General features: G+C 42.0%; 1 protein-coding gene across 3 annotated transcripts in view; it reads right to left on the bottom strand.

Annotated features, from left to right (window-relative positions):
- The window catches only part of LOC146809872 (myosin heavy chain, skeletal muscle-like), an 880,636-nt gene that overhangs the window by 52,089 nt on the left and 807,791 nt on the right, over nt 1-20,756 (bottom strand). For all 3 annotated transcript variants that reach the window (XM_085616724.1, XM_085616725.1, XM_085616726.1), the window contains 2 exons: nt 18,437-18,629; nt 8,989-9,192 (listed from right to left, as the gene is read on the bottom strand). In XM_085616724.1, the coding sequence (XP_085472850.1) occupies nt 8,989-9,192; nt 18,437-18,629 (397 nt within the window). The remainder of the gene's footprint in view (nt 1-8,988; nt 9,193-18,436; nt 18,630-20,756) is intronic.

Here is a 20,756-nt window from a genome sequence, read left to right as displayed (position 1 = left end):
TGGATGTGTGGGCCTATGATGGTTGGTGTGTGGTGATGGGTGTCTTGTTATATAATGATGGGGAATGATGGTGGCAGGTGCATGACTTCATTATGGTGTTGGTATGAGGTAGGCTTGTGATGGTAGATATATGGGAATTTAATGATCGGTGTTTTGGTGCACTATGGTGAGTGTGTATAGAAATTGGAGTGTCTTTATATGATGGTGGGTGTGGAGATATATGATGGGGGCACTGTTGGTGACCGCGACGTGCAGCAGTGCCTGAACTGGCCTGAGGCTGTATTCCCCCTTGTGCCAGCCACAACGGCTGAGGAGTGAGCCCAGCCCCACTCGGCTAGCCCCGGCGCCCATAGAGAAAGGTCAAGTGAACAGCAAGGAGGAAAGACAGAGCCAGCAACACTCCCGGTGTGTTAACACGAGTGTTCTGCAAACTTACCATAATACCCGTAGTAGGCACACATAGGCTCCTGTGGCCTGCGGGTTCCAACTGCCTAACTTGCATTTACTGCCGATTTCTGTGCCATGATGGGTAGTGAGTCATGGATGACATAACTGCTGCATTTTCAGGCCCTGATAAATGAATGTATACCATTGTTTTGCCTTACTAAGACTGAATAACAAATGTTATCTGCCAAAAGTGCCGCATATGTACAATAAGGGTGCACTAAGTGTGATGCGTAATGTTCTCACAGTGTTCTAGGAACTGTGCAGCCTATAAATATGTGCAGTAATGCTCTGACTGTGATGTTAGGCATAATGTGTTCCGATGACATGGGCAATATATAAGTCTATATGATAGTGCCCTACCTGTGATATGATGCCAGTTGCCCTATTGGCAAAGTTATTTTATGTTGTATGTGATGTCATCAAAAGTGCCTAGTGACACAGTGATTTATGTGATTGTGGTCTAATATGTTTATGCATAATACAAAGGATATTTTTATATAACCTTGTGTGGAGTATCTTTTGTGATGTGCCTGGTGTGTGTGTGTGTGTGTTGCACAAACACTTTACACATTGACTCTGGGATAAGCCTGACCAGTGGCGTCACTAGGGTTGGTGTCACCCGGTGCGGGTAACTCATGGTGTCACCCCCTCACGACTTACCGCATGGACCTCCTCCGCTCCGAGTCCGCCAGCGGACACGGTTGGCAAATAACGGGACCATACAGAATCCTTAGTAAGGTTTGTAAATGTAGGTCCTATATTTACAAAATGTGCCTGTTAACAACAGTGTGATAATGACTCATTAATCAGGTTGTACAGTGGGCTACCTGCTAGTCAACAGTTTATTGGAATTTATAATATCATATGTATGGTACTTTTTACTGGTGTAGTGTTCCCACTATCCAGCAACACGATATATCAGTGGTCAAAGTGGGGGAAAAAAAGTAGGGGAACTGTGGGCGGAGAATCAGAGGGCGGGAATAACCCAAGGATTGGATCAGTGGGCAGAGCCAGAGGCGTGGCCAGAGTGCGCAAACATCACAATTTTTTGTATTTGTTTGGTTTCACTGCCCAGTTTTATCAACCAATGGATACACATGATTATTTAAGGTTATAATGAGTTATTGACAGTAAAATGTATTCACAAAGTGGGATATGCTTCTAATCACAGAATGTCCCCAAATACGATAAAATGTGGAAGCACAAGCCATTTGTCTCCGAGCCATGGAGTTTCTGTCATCAGCACTTCTACCTTTTCCAAAACAGCAGTTCAAACATGAATGGCTAAAAATCCTAGTTTGCAAATGTTTTCTAAATAATAATGGCTCTGCCATATTTGACTCATAATGCAAGATCTGCAGCATGATCTGACCATTTAAACTAATAAATTGTTTGTAGCTCAAACGTATCAAAAGTTAATAAAACATGTGACTTGTGTTGCTGCGGAGTAGATGACAGTTAATAGCTCACTGTTCTATGTTAGGATTTTAACTAATAAACTGCAAGTAACAAAGGGATCTCTCTGACAAAAGCAGTAGCCCACTGGCCTATTTACATTATGTGCACTTTGTGATCTGCATGGTACATGTTCTTTGCAGCAGGTACATTAACCCTCTGAGCTACCTTTCCATGAGTCAAATCTTCCATTAGACAAAATTACGATCTCTCTCTAGGGAGAACATTAATCATCAGTCATCATGACATTTTTATTGTTACCGAAAATTACCGGAGGCCAGGAAGGAGGCAGCAAGTGCTTTTAAAACCATAATATACTTGCAAAAATTATGCCTCCACCTGAAGTCAGCACCTTCTCAAGGGCCCTGTGATCTCAGTGACATAGTCACTGTTGTTCTAGGGTGTACTGCTTCATAGGCCTGCCCGCAAGACTGGAGGTGAACTTCAGTATGAATAGTGGTGGACAAGCCTTGAAGGTTAATCTACACTTGTCATGCTAGGGTCCACCTGCTGGTGCTACGACACCGGGGCTTCGAATGTCTTGCGAAGCCTTCTAAGCTCTAGCATGAGATAGTGCTCTCTCAGGAGAGTGGTCTGGCGGACTGGTTATTAAGGCTGAACCTGGTTCCCCTGTTCCAAATTCAGCAGCTCTGGCCATAGTGCCACATCCTCTTCCCCACTGAACACCATACTGCCCCACTGAGAAAAACTCAGGCTGCCTTCAACTACAACCCAATTGTTGCTGGCTATAAACTCCTGGATGCGGCTCAATTTAAATTACGCACTGGGCAAGAGCAATATGTGGCCTACAAAAAAAAGTAACAGCATCCTGGAAAAAGCAAACAATCATAGGGAATGCAAAATGTTGCAAACCATGTGAAATGTAAGCAGGAACAACATGGTTACCTTAAAGCTTTTACACTCATGTTCAGAAATCAGTGAGCGCTTTTGCCTGAAAAGTTAAGGACATGACAACAGGGCCCTGAATGGACCCATTTCAATGGCCATTGCTTATATCCTTACAAAACGTAAGCAGTATGGTAAAAAAAGACAACATCCCCAGATACAGAGCAGCAGTACAAATTTTGTTTTTCAATCCTCACATTGCAGTACCTCCAGCGGAGGACATGGAAAATCTTGATAGTTATATATCCAGTTGGATCTGAATAGGCTTGGGTAAAATTTTGATTAAAATAGCATAATTTGTGCAATTCTGGGAATTTTGTGTTATGCTTGTTATGTGAAATGCCTGAAATTATGCTAATCCACCACATTGTGTAATTAAGCTGCCTTCATATTAAAATTGTATTTCCGGAGATCAGAAACTAATTGAATGTCCAGAACCCACCTGTCGCCCATGTTACTTGAGTTTTTTAGAAATTCTGTTTAGCACAAAATGCATCCTCGTGCCTCAAAAGTAAATTCCGCAAATTTCCTGCACTCCTATTATATGTTTGCATCTGCATATCTGGCCCCTAGAAGTGAGCGAGCCTGGTCACCCACTCGTAACAGAGGTCCAACCATGCACAGAAAATGTCAGTCGTTTCACAAGCGCACGTGCCAAGACTCTCATAATTACTGAATGCCCCCAGGTTACAATCGAGGACTTCAAAAGCTCAGAGCTTTAAACAAGCCCGCTTTAAAAAGGTGAAAAAATAGTTCCTCAAACTCAAAGCCTGGGCCCACCTTCCCATCTAAAGTGGTCTCGATGCTGCGGTTATTTTTCTACTTTCCTTTTTTAGGACTATGCGCGTCAAACGTGAAAGCGAGCGCAGGGCGACATTCCCAAATATAGTACCAAGAGCTGGGTTAATTATGTCTGCAAGCACATCTGTTCGTGTTCGCACGGCTGGATCCGAGTTAGTAAATTGGCATATCCCAAGAGACCGGTTCTATTTACCCATGTCTTACAGTGCTTGAACCTACAGCGCAGAAACACATGGAATCGCCTACTGCCCTAAAGCCGGCACTGAATAATAGGCAAGCAATAGGCCTGGCCACTCACCTCCTTAGTTGGTGGCAGACAGGGGGGGGGGGGAGAACTACCTCGGTCGGCGCCGGCGGCCCGCGGCCGTTAGCCTTAAACCAGACTCCGGTCCTCCTTGCTAGTTGCTTGGAATAAAATTAAATTATAGTGGCGCTCCGCTGTTGCGACCTGAGACCTCCTCACCTCCTCGTCCCTCGTGATGCCAAGAAGTCACGCGCACTTGGGGCCCAATGCGCATGCGGGATTCGGAGAAGGTTAGGTTGCGCGCGTCGTTGCGTTTCCGTTTCGGATTGTGGTCTGCTGGTGCTTTCAATAAAATGTTGCACTGACCGGCCCTTTGGTGTCACCCCCCGTGAGGGTGTCACCCGGTGCGGTCCGCACCCCCCGCACCCCCCTAGTGACGCCACTGAGCCTGACTGCTCTGCCAAGCTACCAGTGGGTGATCAGGGGTTATCTTGGGTGTGTAACTCCCTTACCCTAACTAGAGTGGTGGGTTCTGCTTGGCTTAGGTGCATACCCTAGCCAACCACAAACCCAATTTCTGCAAATTGAACATAAGTCCACTTTCCTGGCGTTACGGAAGGAAGACTCGGTCACTTATCAAGGTGGCAAACTTTGACATTTGGAGCACATCTCCTATACAAGAAAAACCTCATTATCGAATCACAACCTTAGGGAGCATTTGCTTTCCGCTATATAAGCCCTGATGAAGGCCCACAAGTTTGTGTTTTGAGGAACAAAACGCATATGCTGTTTTTATAAGCGATTATCATTGTTGAAATAAAGGAAGAAACTAAAGAAATCATAACGGATTAAATGCGTTTTGTTCGGTGCACATCCTTATGTTCAACTTGCTTCATGAATCTGTAACCAGTGGCACCAAAGAGTGACAGGTGCTGGAGTACTGTGCACGACCATTATAAATACAGCAGCAGTGACATAGTGAGATGCTATCTAACAGGTCTGTCACCTTGCATCGTCTTTGGTTTAACAAACCCCATTTCTAACAAGTCCTGAAGAGCACAGGGCAGAGCATCAATCAGTGAGACCTCGTCACAAAGTGGGGTGTAGTCAGCAGTATCACTGACCCCATCCCACTCTATGACGAGTAAGGGACTGCCGCCTCCTTTTATTGGATGCTCTGAGACCAACCAGTGAGAGGAGGCAACAGTCCCAATCCTCCAGAAACCTCTGAGGCTTGCCATCATTCAGAGCATCGCTGCATCAGGTCATTTTTTTTTATGTTTGATGTATGCATGTATGGATGTATGTGTATTTGTGACTGCATGCTGTTTGCCAGTCTGTTTGTGAATGTATGGGGTTGTGAGTGAATATATATATAGATGAGTTAGTGTTTGTGTCCCTATGTAGCCCACCAGCCTCCCCTTTCTTGGTAATATTGCCAGCCACCATAAATGTCCACTGGAACTAATGCAGCATTGATCAAATGAGATCTTGTTCCTTTTCCAAGGTATAGACGTTCAGGGTCTTTCTATATTGTCCACAATGTTTCTGCCACTGCAGAAAGACTGAACACACTGAGAAATGTTTGTCTAGTTCTAATCTTAGCTCTGTTCCTGTGACATTAGTAGCTGTAGTGTTCAACCTAAACCCCTTCCCTGTAATTCTCAGGTGATGTTGTTTGAAGTTGGTCTTTTGTTTATGTGGACTATGACTAAGTACACAAAGTGTCAGGTTAGCACCTGAGTACTTAAATATGCAATAGATATAGATCCACTCTTTTCAAAGGCTTTAAAGTGATCAAACGTTTGTTGAGGGGCTCATAAAATATTCGTTGGGCAGGACAAGTAAATAAAGGCAATGTGCTGAGCCGGGGACCTCTGAGAGGTGCACAACTACTCTGCACCACAGGAGTCTAAGTAATGCCCTTATCCGTAAAATCAGTGCATACTATCCAAATGTTGCGCTCCCAGATGCTTTTCCGTGGACCACTTTGGAGTCAGAGCCAATATATTCTGCTTGGAACCACTTGTGAGAAGGTGGCCTGGTATATCCTGTCCACTAGTTAAAGTGGGCACCTTGTACCAGGCCACATGAACCTTATGATGTCTGAGGTCAAAGATAACCTTATTGAAAGCTATCCTAGTGGTAGCTATGGAGAGCAGCCTTCAGGCTTAATCTTGAAGGAATGTAAAGCAGCTTGTTTTACCCGAATATCACCTCCTAAATGACTAAATGAAAGGAGAACCACACAGTGTTTATATAAAAATATGTTTTAATTAATATAACACTCGCTTCTAGTCTCTATGTGAGGCTAGGGCACTAAGCACACAATACTAAATCAATAGAACATTCTTAAATAGCGAAATACACAGTGGGCTCCAGGGGGGAGACAGAACCATATACTAAAAAAACGGTCTAACAAGAACAACTTCAATAGACACAGGGCCTAGAGCATGTAGAATCGCTGGGACCCCAAGAAACCACCCAGAGGAGTGACACAGGGAGCCCACAGAGGACGGGTGCAGTGAGTAAACACAGACGCGTGCTTCGTACAACTCTATGGGAAAGTCGCGGTTTGGGATTTACAAGTTAAGGACACTTCTAAGAGGACTTTGAGCAAACCCTTTGGAACTTAGGAGGTTCTATGGCCAACCCACCAGTGAGTGCCGAAGTACCCATGTTACCTATCCCAGAGGAGCTCGGTGCATAGGGGTCAAGTGGTGTCCGAAACCTTCGTTGTTTTCAATGGAGAGCTGCAAAGAAGTCCTGCAGCCAGGAGGGCGAAGAATGTCCGGTGGAATCCAAGACTGGATTTGAGGTGAGAAGAACATGAAAGCAGAGGGGACAGAGTCTCAGAGTCTGGGTCCCTTCAGGTGACCAGGGGCTCGGTAGTCCAATGCCCACCGATGTCGAGTGGTTCAGGAGTGAAAAAGGTTTGCTTGACTCTGCAGCCACGGGGACCAGGAAATGTCGAGGATGACCAAAGAACGGAGGTGAGCTGTCCCAGGAAGTATGTCGGGAGCTGAGGGGTCGATGTCCGACTGGAGCACCAACAAGCCTTGGCAACTGCAACCCACACGGTGTGGACCAGCAAGGTTCAGGAGACTCTCCAAGCAATGGAGTGTCAGGGCACATCTGAAGCAACCAGGTAAGCCCAAGAATTAACAAAGTGACCCTCGCCAGGACCCACAGTCCAATGGACCAGGGATTGCGAGGAGACCTCAAGCAAGTCTGCAAAGCACCAGCCCACAGGACACTCGAGTGGAGGCCGGAAATCTTCAGTGCAAATACTGCTCGGGATCGGGACTACACGAAGTCTAAAGCACAGGCTCAGGAATCGTCACTAAGCATATGCAATTGCAAAAGGATGCAGTGCACAGGGGTTCAGGTTGCACGGTCCCCACGAGGGATACTGGGCTCAGAATAGCTGAGAGAGCAAGCAGATTGACCTCAGGGACTGTCGGGAACCCACCTTCTGTGTTGCAGAAATCTTTGGAGTCCTCAGGATCTCGGGATAAGCAAACCGGTCCAATGCGTTTAGGTGCCTGCTTTTGCAGGGGAGTAACTCCTTTACTCCAAGGGAGATTCTTCAGTCATTCAGCGTCGTGCAGGCAGTTGAAGTACTTGGTTTCTTCTTAGCAGAATCTTGTCCAGGTAAAATCGAAAGTCCTGTAGCCAGGTTACCCACTTTATACCCATGGGAAGGGGTTGGAAAGATTCTGTGGACCCTCCTAGGGGAGGGTTAGTACAAAGGGGTGGCTACACCCATGTCCTTTGTCCAGTTTTGCGCTAGAGCAGGATCAAATGACTCCTGGAACTGGTTTGAGCTGGACTATGCACAGGGACACCAATTGTGCCCCCAGTGCAGACTTTCTGGCACTCTAAGAGTGCACCCACCCAACCCCAATACACTAAATCCTGCCTGGGAGGTGGTTACACCTCCCTGTGACAGGATGCCTATTGTCATACCTTCCTCTGCGCGAGCTTGACTCAGCAGCAGGAGAGCAGAATCGTGTCTGTGGCTGGTCGCAGGTCGGGAAAGCTGGTACCGGGTATACCAGTGACCCACATATGTCCCTTTAGAAGGGTGGAATCATACCTCCCCTGCCAGTTACTGGCACCAAACACGACATGTTTCTAAGCAGCCGTTTTAAAGTTAGCATTTACTGCGAGGTTATAATGCACTTAAACATATATGTCTGGCTGCATCACAGACAACCCTGGAGAATGGTCTCCGAAGGCTGCAGAGGGGCTCTGCTCATGCAGGGTCACCCTCTCACATAAAACCCATCACCCTGCTTTCAGGATTGTTAAGGCCTGCCATAGGAGTGACTGATAGGTATTTAAGTGCAGTGATTTAGATAGATATAGTGAACCTTTATCTTAAGTAAGTGATGCAAGCACCAGCTTACACAGTCTGCTGTAGCAGGCTTGTCGTGTCAATTTGGATGGCCTCTCAGGGATGACACAATATATGCTTCAGCCCATGGGAGGCCTCTGGGGTACCTATGCCCTGGGTACATGGTGTACTATATACTAGGGACTGATAAGGGTACCCCAAAATCTAATCTGGAGTGTACCTAAAGTACATGCATATCAATTTACAGTAGAAAGCAGCTAGACTGGGGTCCTGGATAGCAGGATCCCAGTCAGACTAGGCCAAAAACAGTGTGACATCAGCAAAAAGTGGGGGTAACCATAAGAAGCAGATACTACTTTCCTACACCACTAACCTACTAAATATTTTGAAATAAATCAATATGAGCTAAACCATTTGCCCTATGGATTCAAGATAATGGATTGATTCCTTGCAAAGCAAATGCTGCCCTGCATCTTACAGACAATGTTAAACTGACTATCATTTACGTGGATCACAGTAATCTCTACTATTTACATTGCTTAGAAATAGCCGGAGTGTGGAATAAAGTCCTACATAAAAAGTGTTGTAAAAGCAAAAACCTTTGATATATTTTATTCATTGATACATTTGTGTTTTGCACTATTCAGGAAAGTTCATCTCGCTGGCAATTATGACTGATTATTACTAACGATTGTCTTTCTGACGGGTGCATATCCTGGCTATCATTATAATTTAAGTAGTTTTAAAGTAAGAAAGGTATATCACGCTGCCCTACCTGGTTATTCAGGTCATTTAATTTTTCTGTGGTGTCTAGTAATTCCTGCTCTTGAGTCTTGCGTGATCTTTCTGCTGTTTCCAACACGGTTCGTGTCTCCTCCACTTCTGAGGCCAGCAGGCCACAGCGCCTCTCCAGCAGATTGCACTGCTCACGCATGTCCTCCTGATTTCGGGAATCTTCCTCCACTTGTGTCTGCAGATCCTGGAAGAGATGAATACAGCATTCAGGTAATTACCACACTCCGTTGCATCTAGATTCCTGTGTGCGCTAATACAACACAGGGGGCCAGATGTACGACCATTTGTATTTTGTGGGTCGCAATTCAGTACTCGCAAAACGGAATGTACAAATGTGTCTCAGACACATTCAGCGATTGCCAAATGGGTCGCAAATGACATGCCTCATCAATAATCATGAGGCATGTCCCAATTTGCGACACATTGGGAATGGACGGCACTCACATAGATGGTGTCCTGCTGGGGTCAGCAGAGCAGACCATCATGTCTGTGACTGCTTTTTAAAAAAAGCTGTTTTTTAAATGCAGCATAAAAAAAGAAAAATTAAGCGTTTCTGTTTAATTTTTTAAGAGCAGGCAGTGGTCCAGTGGTCCATAGGACCACTGCCTGCTCTTAAAAACGATTTCACTGCCAGTCACAAAGGGGAAGGGGTCCCCTGGGCACCCGTTCTGGTTAAAACTGGTTTACCATGTACTTGAAATAGGTGGTAACTGCAATTGTTTTGCAACCACATTTGCGGGCACCAAACAATCGTACATACCAGTACAACTCGCTATTAGCAGGGAATGCCCTTGGTACGCCACTTCCTAATAGCGACTTGCAAACCCTATTTTGCAAGTTGGTAATAGGTTACCGATTTGCAAAATAGGGTTTGTACATGCCATACTCCTTTTTAGTGGGCGCAAACGGTCCAATTTTCCATTTGCGACCGCTGAAAAGGGTCATACATCTGACCCAGAGAGGCCTGCATCCCCCAAAATTACGCCGTAGGGCCCAATTCACAAAGATTTTATGAATGTGTAATACAAATGAAAAAAAAAACTGAAGCTCTGCAATAAACTGAAAACAGATTTCACACCTTGGTAAGGGGCCTGTGGAAGAGAATCTTGGGCACAGTACACATTGTGTAAAGATGGCCTGGAAAATGCTATGTAAATTGGGTGAAACCCAATACAGTTCTGCAAATTACCAAAATACCACCAAAGTTATGCAAATTAGATGAATGCAACACAGCTATGTAAATTAGGTTAATCCAAACACAGCTTTGCAAATTCGGTGAATCACAGCATAACTTTTCAAAATAGGTAAATCTCAACACAGCTATTCATACTAGGTGAGTCCCAACACATCTATAATAGAATGTTAAAAGCAAATGTAAAGTGTTCCCATTCTTACAAGAACTCTGAAAACTGAATGTGGACGGCACAGAGGTACAGTAATGGTAGGCAATGCAGCCCTGTTGCCCATTTTCACATTGGGTATAAGGAAAGGTAAGACTTTTCATTCGATAATTTTTGGAAGCATGAGAAAAAAAGGTATTTTCCATATGTCTATTGATGGAGCATTATTATTTAGGTATGAATTTGTTTGGTCAAATCGTGCTTATGGGGTGAAAAATACTAATATAGCCTTATAGCCCGCCGTAGCGGGCTATACCGGCTATAAAAGGCCTGCTCCAGCGTTCGGCGAGGGCCTTCAACAAGGGAGCGGGACTTTTTTTGCCGGTATAGCCCAGCTACGAAGGGCTGTAAGGCTATTAGAACATTCTGCCACTAGAGGGCAGAATGTTCTAACAAATAAAAGAAAGGCTTTAGGGAGATCAAGGGGATTGAAATCCCCTCAGGCTCCCTGAAGCCTTTGTTCACAGCCAGAGCTGTGAACAAAGAAACATTGGAATGTTGGAGCTCCGGGCTTATACCAGCCATTATAAGCCCGGAGCTACTCCATTGTTTTCAATAGAGCTCCCAACATTCCAAGTTCTTATAAACCATGATTAACATTGTGTCCAGTTGAACATGAGATTTAAAACTGCCACGTAAAAGTATGCAGGAGGGTCACAATACGTGAAAGATTTAGTTTCTTTAAAAACTGCATTGTAAAAGCATGCAGAAGAGTAGCAAAACTGGTGAAACTGAGAAATTCGGGACAAAGAGGGAAACCTACCTATTTACTATGATATTTATGTGAAAAGTATGATGTAAATCGTATTTCTTTTAAAAAAAAATATTTTTTTATTGTCAATAAGTGGGGCACAGGATTTACAACGAATTACATAAACAAAAGATAACAACAAGAGAGCATAATTGGATAACTTAAAACATACAACGCAATGAGTAACATAGCATTGGGGAGCATTAGAACATAACAACTATTTATAACTCAAATAATATTATACCAAAGACAAAAAAAATGTTTAGAACAAGAGCCCCTGTATTCCATTTAATTTCATCACAGAGTGGGTACCCCTTGCCTTAGCTAGAGCTTTTTCCATCTCATATGTTTCCTTGACTAACAACCACCAATCATTTATAGAGAGTGGTTTTATAGAAATCTATACCCTGGCTATTGCCAATCTAGCAGCAACTAGCAGAATTGAAGATAGTTGAGTAAGTCTATGATTCCCTATCTTAAAACCCATCGTACTTTCTATGACCGTTACTGGTGCCACTATCCCCAACCTCTGCGCAAATACGTGGCCGATCTGCTGCCAATATGTCTCTAATTCAGGACAGGTTGCAAACATGTGCGTAATGCTAGCCACGTACAGATCGCACCTGGGGCATTTTGTCTGATCGCTACCCGAACCAGACGTAAGCCATTTAGAGATTTTTTCCGGCATGTGATATAACAAACATATAGTGCGAAATTGCTGCAATCACAGATTGACGGAATGCACTGACTTGTCTATAGTGTTCAGCGCTTGTTCAATAACAATAGATGTAACCTCTGCCCCCAAAGTCTTGCTCCAATGCCCCGCCAATCTTCCAAAGCTGTTTAGCCTAGAATTCTGCGTACATTTATACATATGACTTATCACAGATTTTATTTTCCTACTATTCAGACATTCCCATATCTCAGACCTAGATAATTTTGTTAAATTTAGATGTCGCACCAAATAATCCCTGATCTGTAAATATTTTAAAAACATATAATCAGGCACTTTATATTGCATCTGCAGATTCTTATAGGAAACAAAGCCATTGTAGTCATAGAGATCTCCTAGGCATGTAATCCCATACCTAATCCAGCGTTTGCTGACAGTGTCGTGAAAAACATCCAGAAATATCAGATTGTCCCATATGGGAAGTCTATCATGATAAAATGACAAATTGCATCTAGTGGATATAGCACGCCATATAAATGTACTTGAGGAGTTGGCCTAATGGCTAGGGTGCTCGACTTCGGATCTGGGGAACTTGGGTTCGAGTCTCGGTAATGACGCTGAACATCCTGTGATTCTGGGCAAATCACTTAATCTCCCCATGCCTAACAAAGAATGAATGTGTGTCCTAATGTAACATAACTGGTGCTATATAAAGCGCTCTGATATCTGATTGGATTCGGGTCAAGTTTGCGCTATATAAAACTCTGCAAAAAAAAAAAAACCTTGAACTTAACTCTCTTGAAGTAGTTAGGGTCGTTAGTCCTGTATAAATATATATTGCTGTCCTCTCCTAGTATAAATTGATAAAAAAAGTTTTAATACTCAGGGTTTAAAAGGCTACGAAAATGTACAGCAAAAGCAGCCCAAAAGTACTTTTTAAAATCAGGAAAATCAACTCCACCCTGTTCATATGGTAGCTTTAACAGATCAATAGCTCGCTGGGTTTTTCTGTACCCCCAAATGAAACTACCCAAGATTCCCTCGAGTTTCTTAAAACATTAATTTGGAACCCGCAAAGGAATAGATCTAAATAAATACAGGAATTTAGGCAAAATCTTCATCTTTATGATACTGAAACGCCCTATTCTACCTATTGGATGTTTATGCCACTTCTTAAACATTTTAACTGCATCTTTCAATAAAGATTCATAATTTTAAAAAAAGGACCAAAAATGTACTTTTCCTGTTTAAAATTAAATAGTATTTGTGTTTTTTTAACATTTAATTTGTATCCTGAAATAGAGCCGAACTTTAGCAGCTTCATCCTCAATGATCTTAATAGCTGTTAATGTTTCAGTTGTAAAAACCGTAATGTCATCTGCGTAAGCAATAACCTTAAGTGGTATATCACTCAATACTAATGGCATTATTCGAAGGTCAGACTGCAAGGCGCATATAAACGACTCTATATATATAGAGCAAATAATAAAGGGGAGAGGGGACACCCCTGTCTTGTGCCAGAGTGAATCGGAAAAATTGTTGACTGCGAACCTAGGTTTGATAGTTTGGATTGAGGCTTATCATATAAAGCTTGTATCCTTCGCTTAAATTGGCCTTTGAGCCCAAACTTATAAAGTATAACCCATAAAAATCCCATCCCACTCTGTCAAAAGCCTTCTCGGCGTCTAAAAGAATCATACCTAGACAAATTGCCCTCCTTCCAGCCATATCGAATGCCCCCACTGCCATATTAACATGGGCTGTAGTATCCCTGCCTTGGATAAACCCATGTTGTTGAGGAGACACCAGCCCAAGCATAACTGGTGAAAGATGATTCGCTAAGATCTCTGCAAAGATCTTGGCATCTACTTTAATCAGGGAGATTGGCCGATAAGAGCCACACTCATCAGTGGGCTTGCCTTTTTTTTTAAAAAAAAGACCATCTGTGTCATATTCCAGGACTCTGGTATGTTTCCCGCAACACCTGTGCTTTGTATGACCAATCTAAGCAATGGAGTCAAGATATCTTTGAAAAGTTTGTAAAATTAAATCGGTATAGAATCTTCACCAGCTGCCTTTTCAGATGGCAGGGAAGATATTGCAAAGTCTATCTCTTCCTTCATAATATCACTCTCCAATAAAGCAGATGTTTCGTCTCTCACTGTTGGGAAAGTTCTACCCTGGAGGTACCGCCGTCTCTCCTCCTCTCCAGGATCTTCGGTTGGAGTCTATAACTCCCTATAAAACAAGGACATTTTTTCTAAGATCCCCTGTGGATGTGAGTACAGAGTGTTATTTGCCCCTTTATATTTCTTATCTGAGCTTTAGCTCTATCCTCCGCCCCTTTGTAAGCCAAAACTTTACCTATTTGTTCTCCATATTCGTATTGTGTCAAACGATGTTTATGGTATCTAGCCGCATTTCTTTCCCTAAATGACTTCCTTATAGCTAATCTAGCATCCATTAAGGAAAGAAGCACCTGTTCCTGATCATTAGTATGTAATCGGCCTGCCTCTGAATGTAGTTCTTCAGCTCTTCGAACTGCTTGAATAGCCTCTTTGCTTGCTTTTTCCAGAGCTTTATTCTGTTGCCATATAAATTGTTGAGTTGTACCTCTTACAACAGCTTTCGTAGTTTCCCAAACCGTAAGTGAAGAGGCAGTGCCAATATTCTCCTTAAGAAATAATTCAAGCTGTTTCCTAGTATTATCCAAATAGCCGCTATCTTAAAGCAGATATCTAGGAAAAGAAAAAGGTCTGATTGTCCTGCGTTTGATTTCTAAACTAAACAATATTAATGAAGGAATGGGATCAGAGGTAACTCATGGGCATATTTCTATATCTAATGACACCATTATATGATCCGACACCCATACCATATCTATTCTAAAATACAGCTTGTGTGGAGCAGAATAGTATGTATACTCTGGGATGGTTGGTTTTAAGTACATCTGTGTATCTCTGATAGATTGCAGCCGTCCCAATTCTATAATCGCTGCACGAGTCTTCTGCATTCTAAGAATAACTCCTTGTCTAGTTGTATCTATACTATAATCCATAACACAATTAAAATCTCCCATTACCATCCGCTCCCCCTCACAGTTTAGCATTTCCATATTCAAAGTATCAATTACCGTAGGATCATCAATGTTAGGACCATACAATGAACAAAAAACATATTTCTTACCCCTAATTTCCAACTGTGCAATTGTCCATCTGCCCCTCTGATCAGACAATATCTTACATATCATACACATAAAACGTTTGGGCTTTAATATAGCAGTTCCCCTCGTTGATGTACCTTGTGTTGTACATACTATTGTCTCATAGCCCAAATGTTTAAGAAGACCCCAATCTTTATATGAGAGATGCGTCTCTGATTGCAAAACCAATCGGGGATAATACATTTTCAGCTCTTCGCATACCGGTTGGCGTTTCATTCTTCTATTAAGACCTGCAACATTCCAAGCAAGACATTTAATCTGATCCATGACAAATATATTTCCCTTTCATTTTAGTACTGCCCCATCCTAAATGCTCCTCTATACTTATAATCAATTCATTTTCATATGCTCTATTTGCCAATTTAAGTTTAAGTTTTTTTAAATAAACCCTTGTTGACGTTTTGCCATCCCTCTAACACCCCCAACTCCCCCTCTCCTCCCTTAGGAGCACCACCCCCCTCCCTGTATCGTAGAGGAGGAACTATCCCCTCTCACCAGCTACTGCTGAATTGGCAGCTACTGGGGGCAGCACCCCACAGAGAATCCCGAGCTATGCCCACACCAATTATTCTTCTGTGTGCCTGCTCTCCCAAGGGGCGTCAGTTCGCCATATTGCTCCTCCCACCATCATGGACAGCATTCAAGCAAACCTCTGTCCAATGTAAATCCTAATTTTGACAAAATAATAATTATAAGAACAGTCAAGTAAAATGATTCCTGCTTATAGTTTCTTTGACACAAGGAATCTAAAAAGAAAGTGTTTGGCTATACTTTAATGAATTGTAAACAGACTATGTCTATAGGTTTAATGAAAATATGTGTTCTATATTATTTCTTATGTATTCTTGATTTTAATATTAGACTGTTTATTCATTAGAAAATTATGAATTTGTGTTTTTTCCACGTTGGCCTCTAAGTGTGTTAATGCTTTTCTATAGTAGGCCTTGGAAAATTTAATTTGTCCTTCATTATTTCTAAAAATGATGACTTGATTGAATTGCAGCTATGTGATGTTATCATTGAAGTTTCCTTTCTACAGTTAGAATATTTTCTTTCTATGAATAATAGTGTCAACCTTGTTGCAAGCTAACTCAGAAACGAGCATGAGGACATGTTAAGTTGCAAGTGTGCTTCCTATTTCCGAGGTGACTTGATAAAACAAATTCTTAGAAAATAGCAGACAATGAACAAAAGTATTACGTATAGGTTCCGGGTGATTTGGGATTAAAAGAATGATCATTCCTTAATAGCACCATGGATCTCAACCAATAGAATTGTGTAAGACTGTAAAGAAGCTACATTTGTGGGCTGGAATGTGAACGTTTTGAGGTATAATTACCCTGTGGGAAAAGGACATGTGTGGTTGGCTATATTCCTTGCAAATCTTGGGCATGACATGCTGTCGGTCCAAACTCCAACTTTTCCCAAGACTGAACTCTCCTGTTTTCCGTTTGCACCTCATCGGCTGGTGAAGTTGTGCAGGCTATACCTTTCGGCTGAAATGTTGACTTTTCAGACTGTAGCATGCTGTGTTTTAGCTCATTTAGCTTAGGTTCGTATGAAGCTCGAATTGCATACTGAAATTGCAATGTGTAATTTCTTTCTTTCTCTTACTCTCTCCTCTCATGCCAGTTATTGATTTATGATGTATTTTGCTTTGCACTATGAATATATTGTGAATTTACATGCATTTCTTTGATTAACCAAAGTATTAATGATTCTAATGTATTTTTCGGCTATTCATCTTGAAGTTTAGATAAAGGTACCTTAATAACTATTCTGAGTTTGTCCTTTTTTTGATTAATTTATTGACATTGTATGGTTTTTTATGTTGTTTCTAGACAGCAATCTCTTAAATAGATGTCCTCATGAAGGAAAGGCTTCCAACTCTAATTATCAGCCTCCCTTTTAGCTCTTTCAAAGATCTATCGGAAGACCTCATGTTTGTAAGTGATTATAGAATTTCTATGGGCCCAAACTCTGGAATATAGTAAACTGTTATGTTTGTGGTATTGTGGTTAACCTGTGTAAAGGCTCACAAAATGTTCAACTCTTAGGCTGGAACACTCTCATTTCTAATCCTAGGCCGTTGGATTCCCCACTTTACTGAAAATGGAAAGAAGAGAAATGTAAAACAGGTGTAGGCTGAAGTGCATGTAGTGGCATACATTTTCGATTATAATTTCTGTTATGGGTAAGGATCTTCCACATGCAATTGAGATCCCTTTGACCAGGTAAACAGCTGTCAATATCCATATCAGTAAACAAATAGGAACACGCCCATGCTTTGTGATTTTGACTCTAAGGGATCCACCAACCCCCTATGTATTTATATTGTCAGCAGACATGTTTCTCATGAGGAAGTCAACCCCGCGAAAATATGAAAAGAATTGGAAATATCAGATACAGAGAGTGGTACTTGAGCAAGAGGCCTCTGGTAATCCTTCTGCATTAAGAGTTGGCTAAATATGCGAGCGACTTCTAGCAATACACATAATCATTACAAGCAACATGTCTGTGGCACCACCTGATATGTAAAAAGCATGCCTTAATCCATTATTATTACTATTGTTGTTGTTATTATTATAATTTATAGTAGTACTAATGTTTTCATCATTGCCACAAATATTGGTATTACATTTTTGACCACATCTAGACGTCGTTGTGTTGCTACAAATACGCATATCTTTCAGGAGTGTGCTTTGAGCTTGGTTTCCTTGGGTTTTGCGGACCAGCAGGAAGCAGCTAGTGAAACAACGCAAAACTACAAAAATGAGCTGGTAAAGTTGACACAAATGGTTAAAAGATCAGTTGCAAATGTTTTCCCCATTATAAAACTGATCAGTATATTGGGCACCCCAGCTTGAATATCACAAGTTTGCACTATACAGCTTCTGTGTTGTATTTACCACAGCTTGGAAGTTTGGATCTTTGTGAGATATTGTATCTGAATGTACCTCATTACTTCGAATTTAGTAGTACTTTGAGTACTCCTGTTTCCTTGTACCCTTTTGTTTTCAATTCCCTTTTTAGTGCTAATGGGATATAAACTTTGTAATCCATTTCCTCTCACTGACATCCTGTTCCTGCCTGACTTCCTTTCCTTTTTTTTCCTTTTTTTTCCTTTTTGGCTGTTTTCTTCAAAGGAGTGACTCTGTGCTCTCTTTTCTAACACTTCACCCTCTTCTAGTTTCCTCTTGGATTACATTTCCCTGATCCTATCTATCATAAATCACCATTTTGTATTTTGTCCCCAAACTTTTGAATATTTAGATTGTTTTTAAAAATATGAATTGAGAAGAGATACATTTCAAATGTTGAGGTGGTTCCCTCGTAGATATGAAACTGAAGCACATGATGCTCGTCTTCTTTCGACTGTACCTTCACTTGCTGCTGTAGTTTTTTCCCCAGCTTCACCAGCTCCCCGTTGTTTTTATTTGCCAGCTCCAGCTGTATCTCCAGCTCATTTACATCATTTTCTAGTTTCTTCTTCGCACGCACTGATTCTGTCCGCCCTTTCACCTCTGCATCCAGGCTGGCTTGTAAAGAATCCATTGCACGGTGGTGATTCTTTCTGTGAAGACATGTGATGCAGATGTTAAAAAGTCCCCATAACCAGTTCTAGATGGGAGGACATTCTAAAAACATTTGTTTTAAATGTAAAAGCATACAGTGCGCGTGATGGAAAAATAGTGACATCATTCCTTCGTAAAAGCGTATATCCTGGGTGAACTACAAAATTTGGGGCAGATTTACAAGCCCCTTGTGACACTTTTGCACTGTGACACTTTTGCGGTGCCGTTGAGTCACCTATTGAGAGGCATAAGGAATGACACATGGCTTTTTGAATGCGACTCACATCTGTTGTGGCACATTGCTGGTGTTGTGTCACTTTTATGAGCAACTCCAGCAATGCGTCACTTTGGCGCCAACAGATGCATCACAATTTCTGATGCATCTGTCATATTGTAAATACGGTGCATCCATCGTGACGCAAGGGATTTGTATGTAGGTGCACGGAAACTGACGTATGTGTACAGATGCGTCAGTTTCTTGTAAAACTGCCCTCATATGTTTGCCGTAAAATGACTTTTTTGAATGAATACTGAACAGATCGACATAAGATACATTTACAAACAGGGGCAGTGCAAACAAATTAAAAGACAGCTGATTTTATTGAACCACAATGCCATAATAGCAGAGGTCCACCCTGCTGAGAAATTAGACCTCCTCTGGCAGTGCACAGAGGTTTTCTTGAACATGATCATGAAGGCACCTCATGGGATACGGAAGCACAAGTGTGTCCGTGTGGACAAAGGGGTATAGGTTAGGCCACTACCTTGCCAGTAATGATGTAGCCTGTTTTCAAATACTGCAGCATTGACCTGTGAGGAATAGCCTTGCAATCTGTTTGTAGCACACCATTCCCTTTCGTTGTCACCTTCGTCATGAATTGAGGTGTACTTACACCCTACAGGTACACACCCAGGTACACGTCTTCAACTACTACATGAGACCAAACCAACTTGACAGGTGGGAAATGCGCCTCTAAAAAGGACACAGCTCTAAACTCATCTGGCATTGAGAGCAGGCACCTCTGCTGCATAAAGCTCACAGAGAACACCCATTAGCTTCCCTGTAGCTCTCCAAGCGATGTCTAAGTGTTCGGAGCGAGTGGCTGTTATGGAATGGCACACAGAGATTTCTTGATATGGTCTTCAACGCAATGTATACAAAGAAGTTGTAACCAGAAATGATAGTAATGGCATAATGCTGCATCTCGATGAGAGATTGACAACATTCCTCTTTCAGCTCCCCTGCTTTGAAGGCCTTGAAATTATGTGAATCACACACTACCTTTGTATGGACATCCCCAAATGTGTCTGTTCTCTACCTCCTCAACACTTATCCACAAACGCTGTCCTTTAGGTGGAGGTTTGTCAGGCACAGCTGATGTTCATCCTGATAGATATGTGTCCCCAAGGAAGATAAGCTCATTGTTTACAACAATAAGAATGAATGGCAACCAATCTACCAGAAGAACTGAGAAAGCACATAAAAGACATATAAATGGAGTAGTAGATGAGCAGTGGAAATGAGAAGGCCAAATCTAAATACACCTGCACTAGTATGTAAAATCAGATGATGTATAGAAAGGGATTGTGAAGAGTTAGTTTGGAAAATATGTTTAAATTAGTATTGTCTTTTAGCAGTGTAAGCACTGGAGTTCCTGGTGTGACAAAGGAGTGACATACATAGGCCAACTACTGATAGGTAATACCATCAAATCCGTTGAAACTTTTTTAACTGAATTACATTTTGAAGGGTCACAGTTCTGGATGTTCCTACAAAAACACTTTTTGAAATCTAAATTTAATTTTCTACAACTATCAGACGTAGGGCCCTCTACCATTGCATCCTCAAAATGTGGAGCAACTACAGAGGCATTGTCTCTGGTTTCTACTCTATGTTGATAAAGGAAATAAACTTCAAAACAATCTGGAATACTCTGTAGATAAAGTGTCAAGCCTCTTTAGAACCAAACTACTCAGATGAGGACTGGCCATCTCTTCTAGACTTACATGCCTAGGGAATGTGAGAAGCCAAAATAAAATTCAGCTGTTATAAATTACTACATGACTGGCACTGGTCCTCCCAAAAACTTTATTAAGCAAACACAATGTCCTCCTGCTAGACCTGT

Source organism: Triturus cristatus, chromosome 7, assembly GCF_964204655.1.
Source record: "Triturus cristatus chromosome 7, aTriCri1.1, whole genome shotgun sequence".
Classification (NCBI taxonomy): domain Eukaryota; kingdom Metazoa; phylum Chordata; class Amphibia; order Caudata; family Salamandridae; genus Triturus; species Triturus cristatus.
This window is presented reverse-complemented; position numbering and strand designations above follow the sequence as displayed.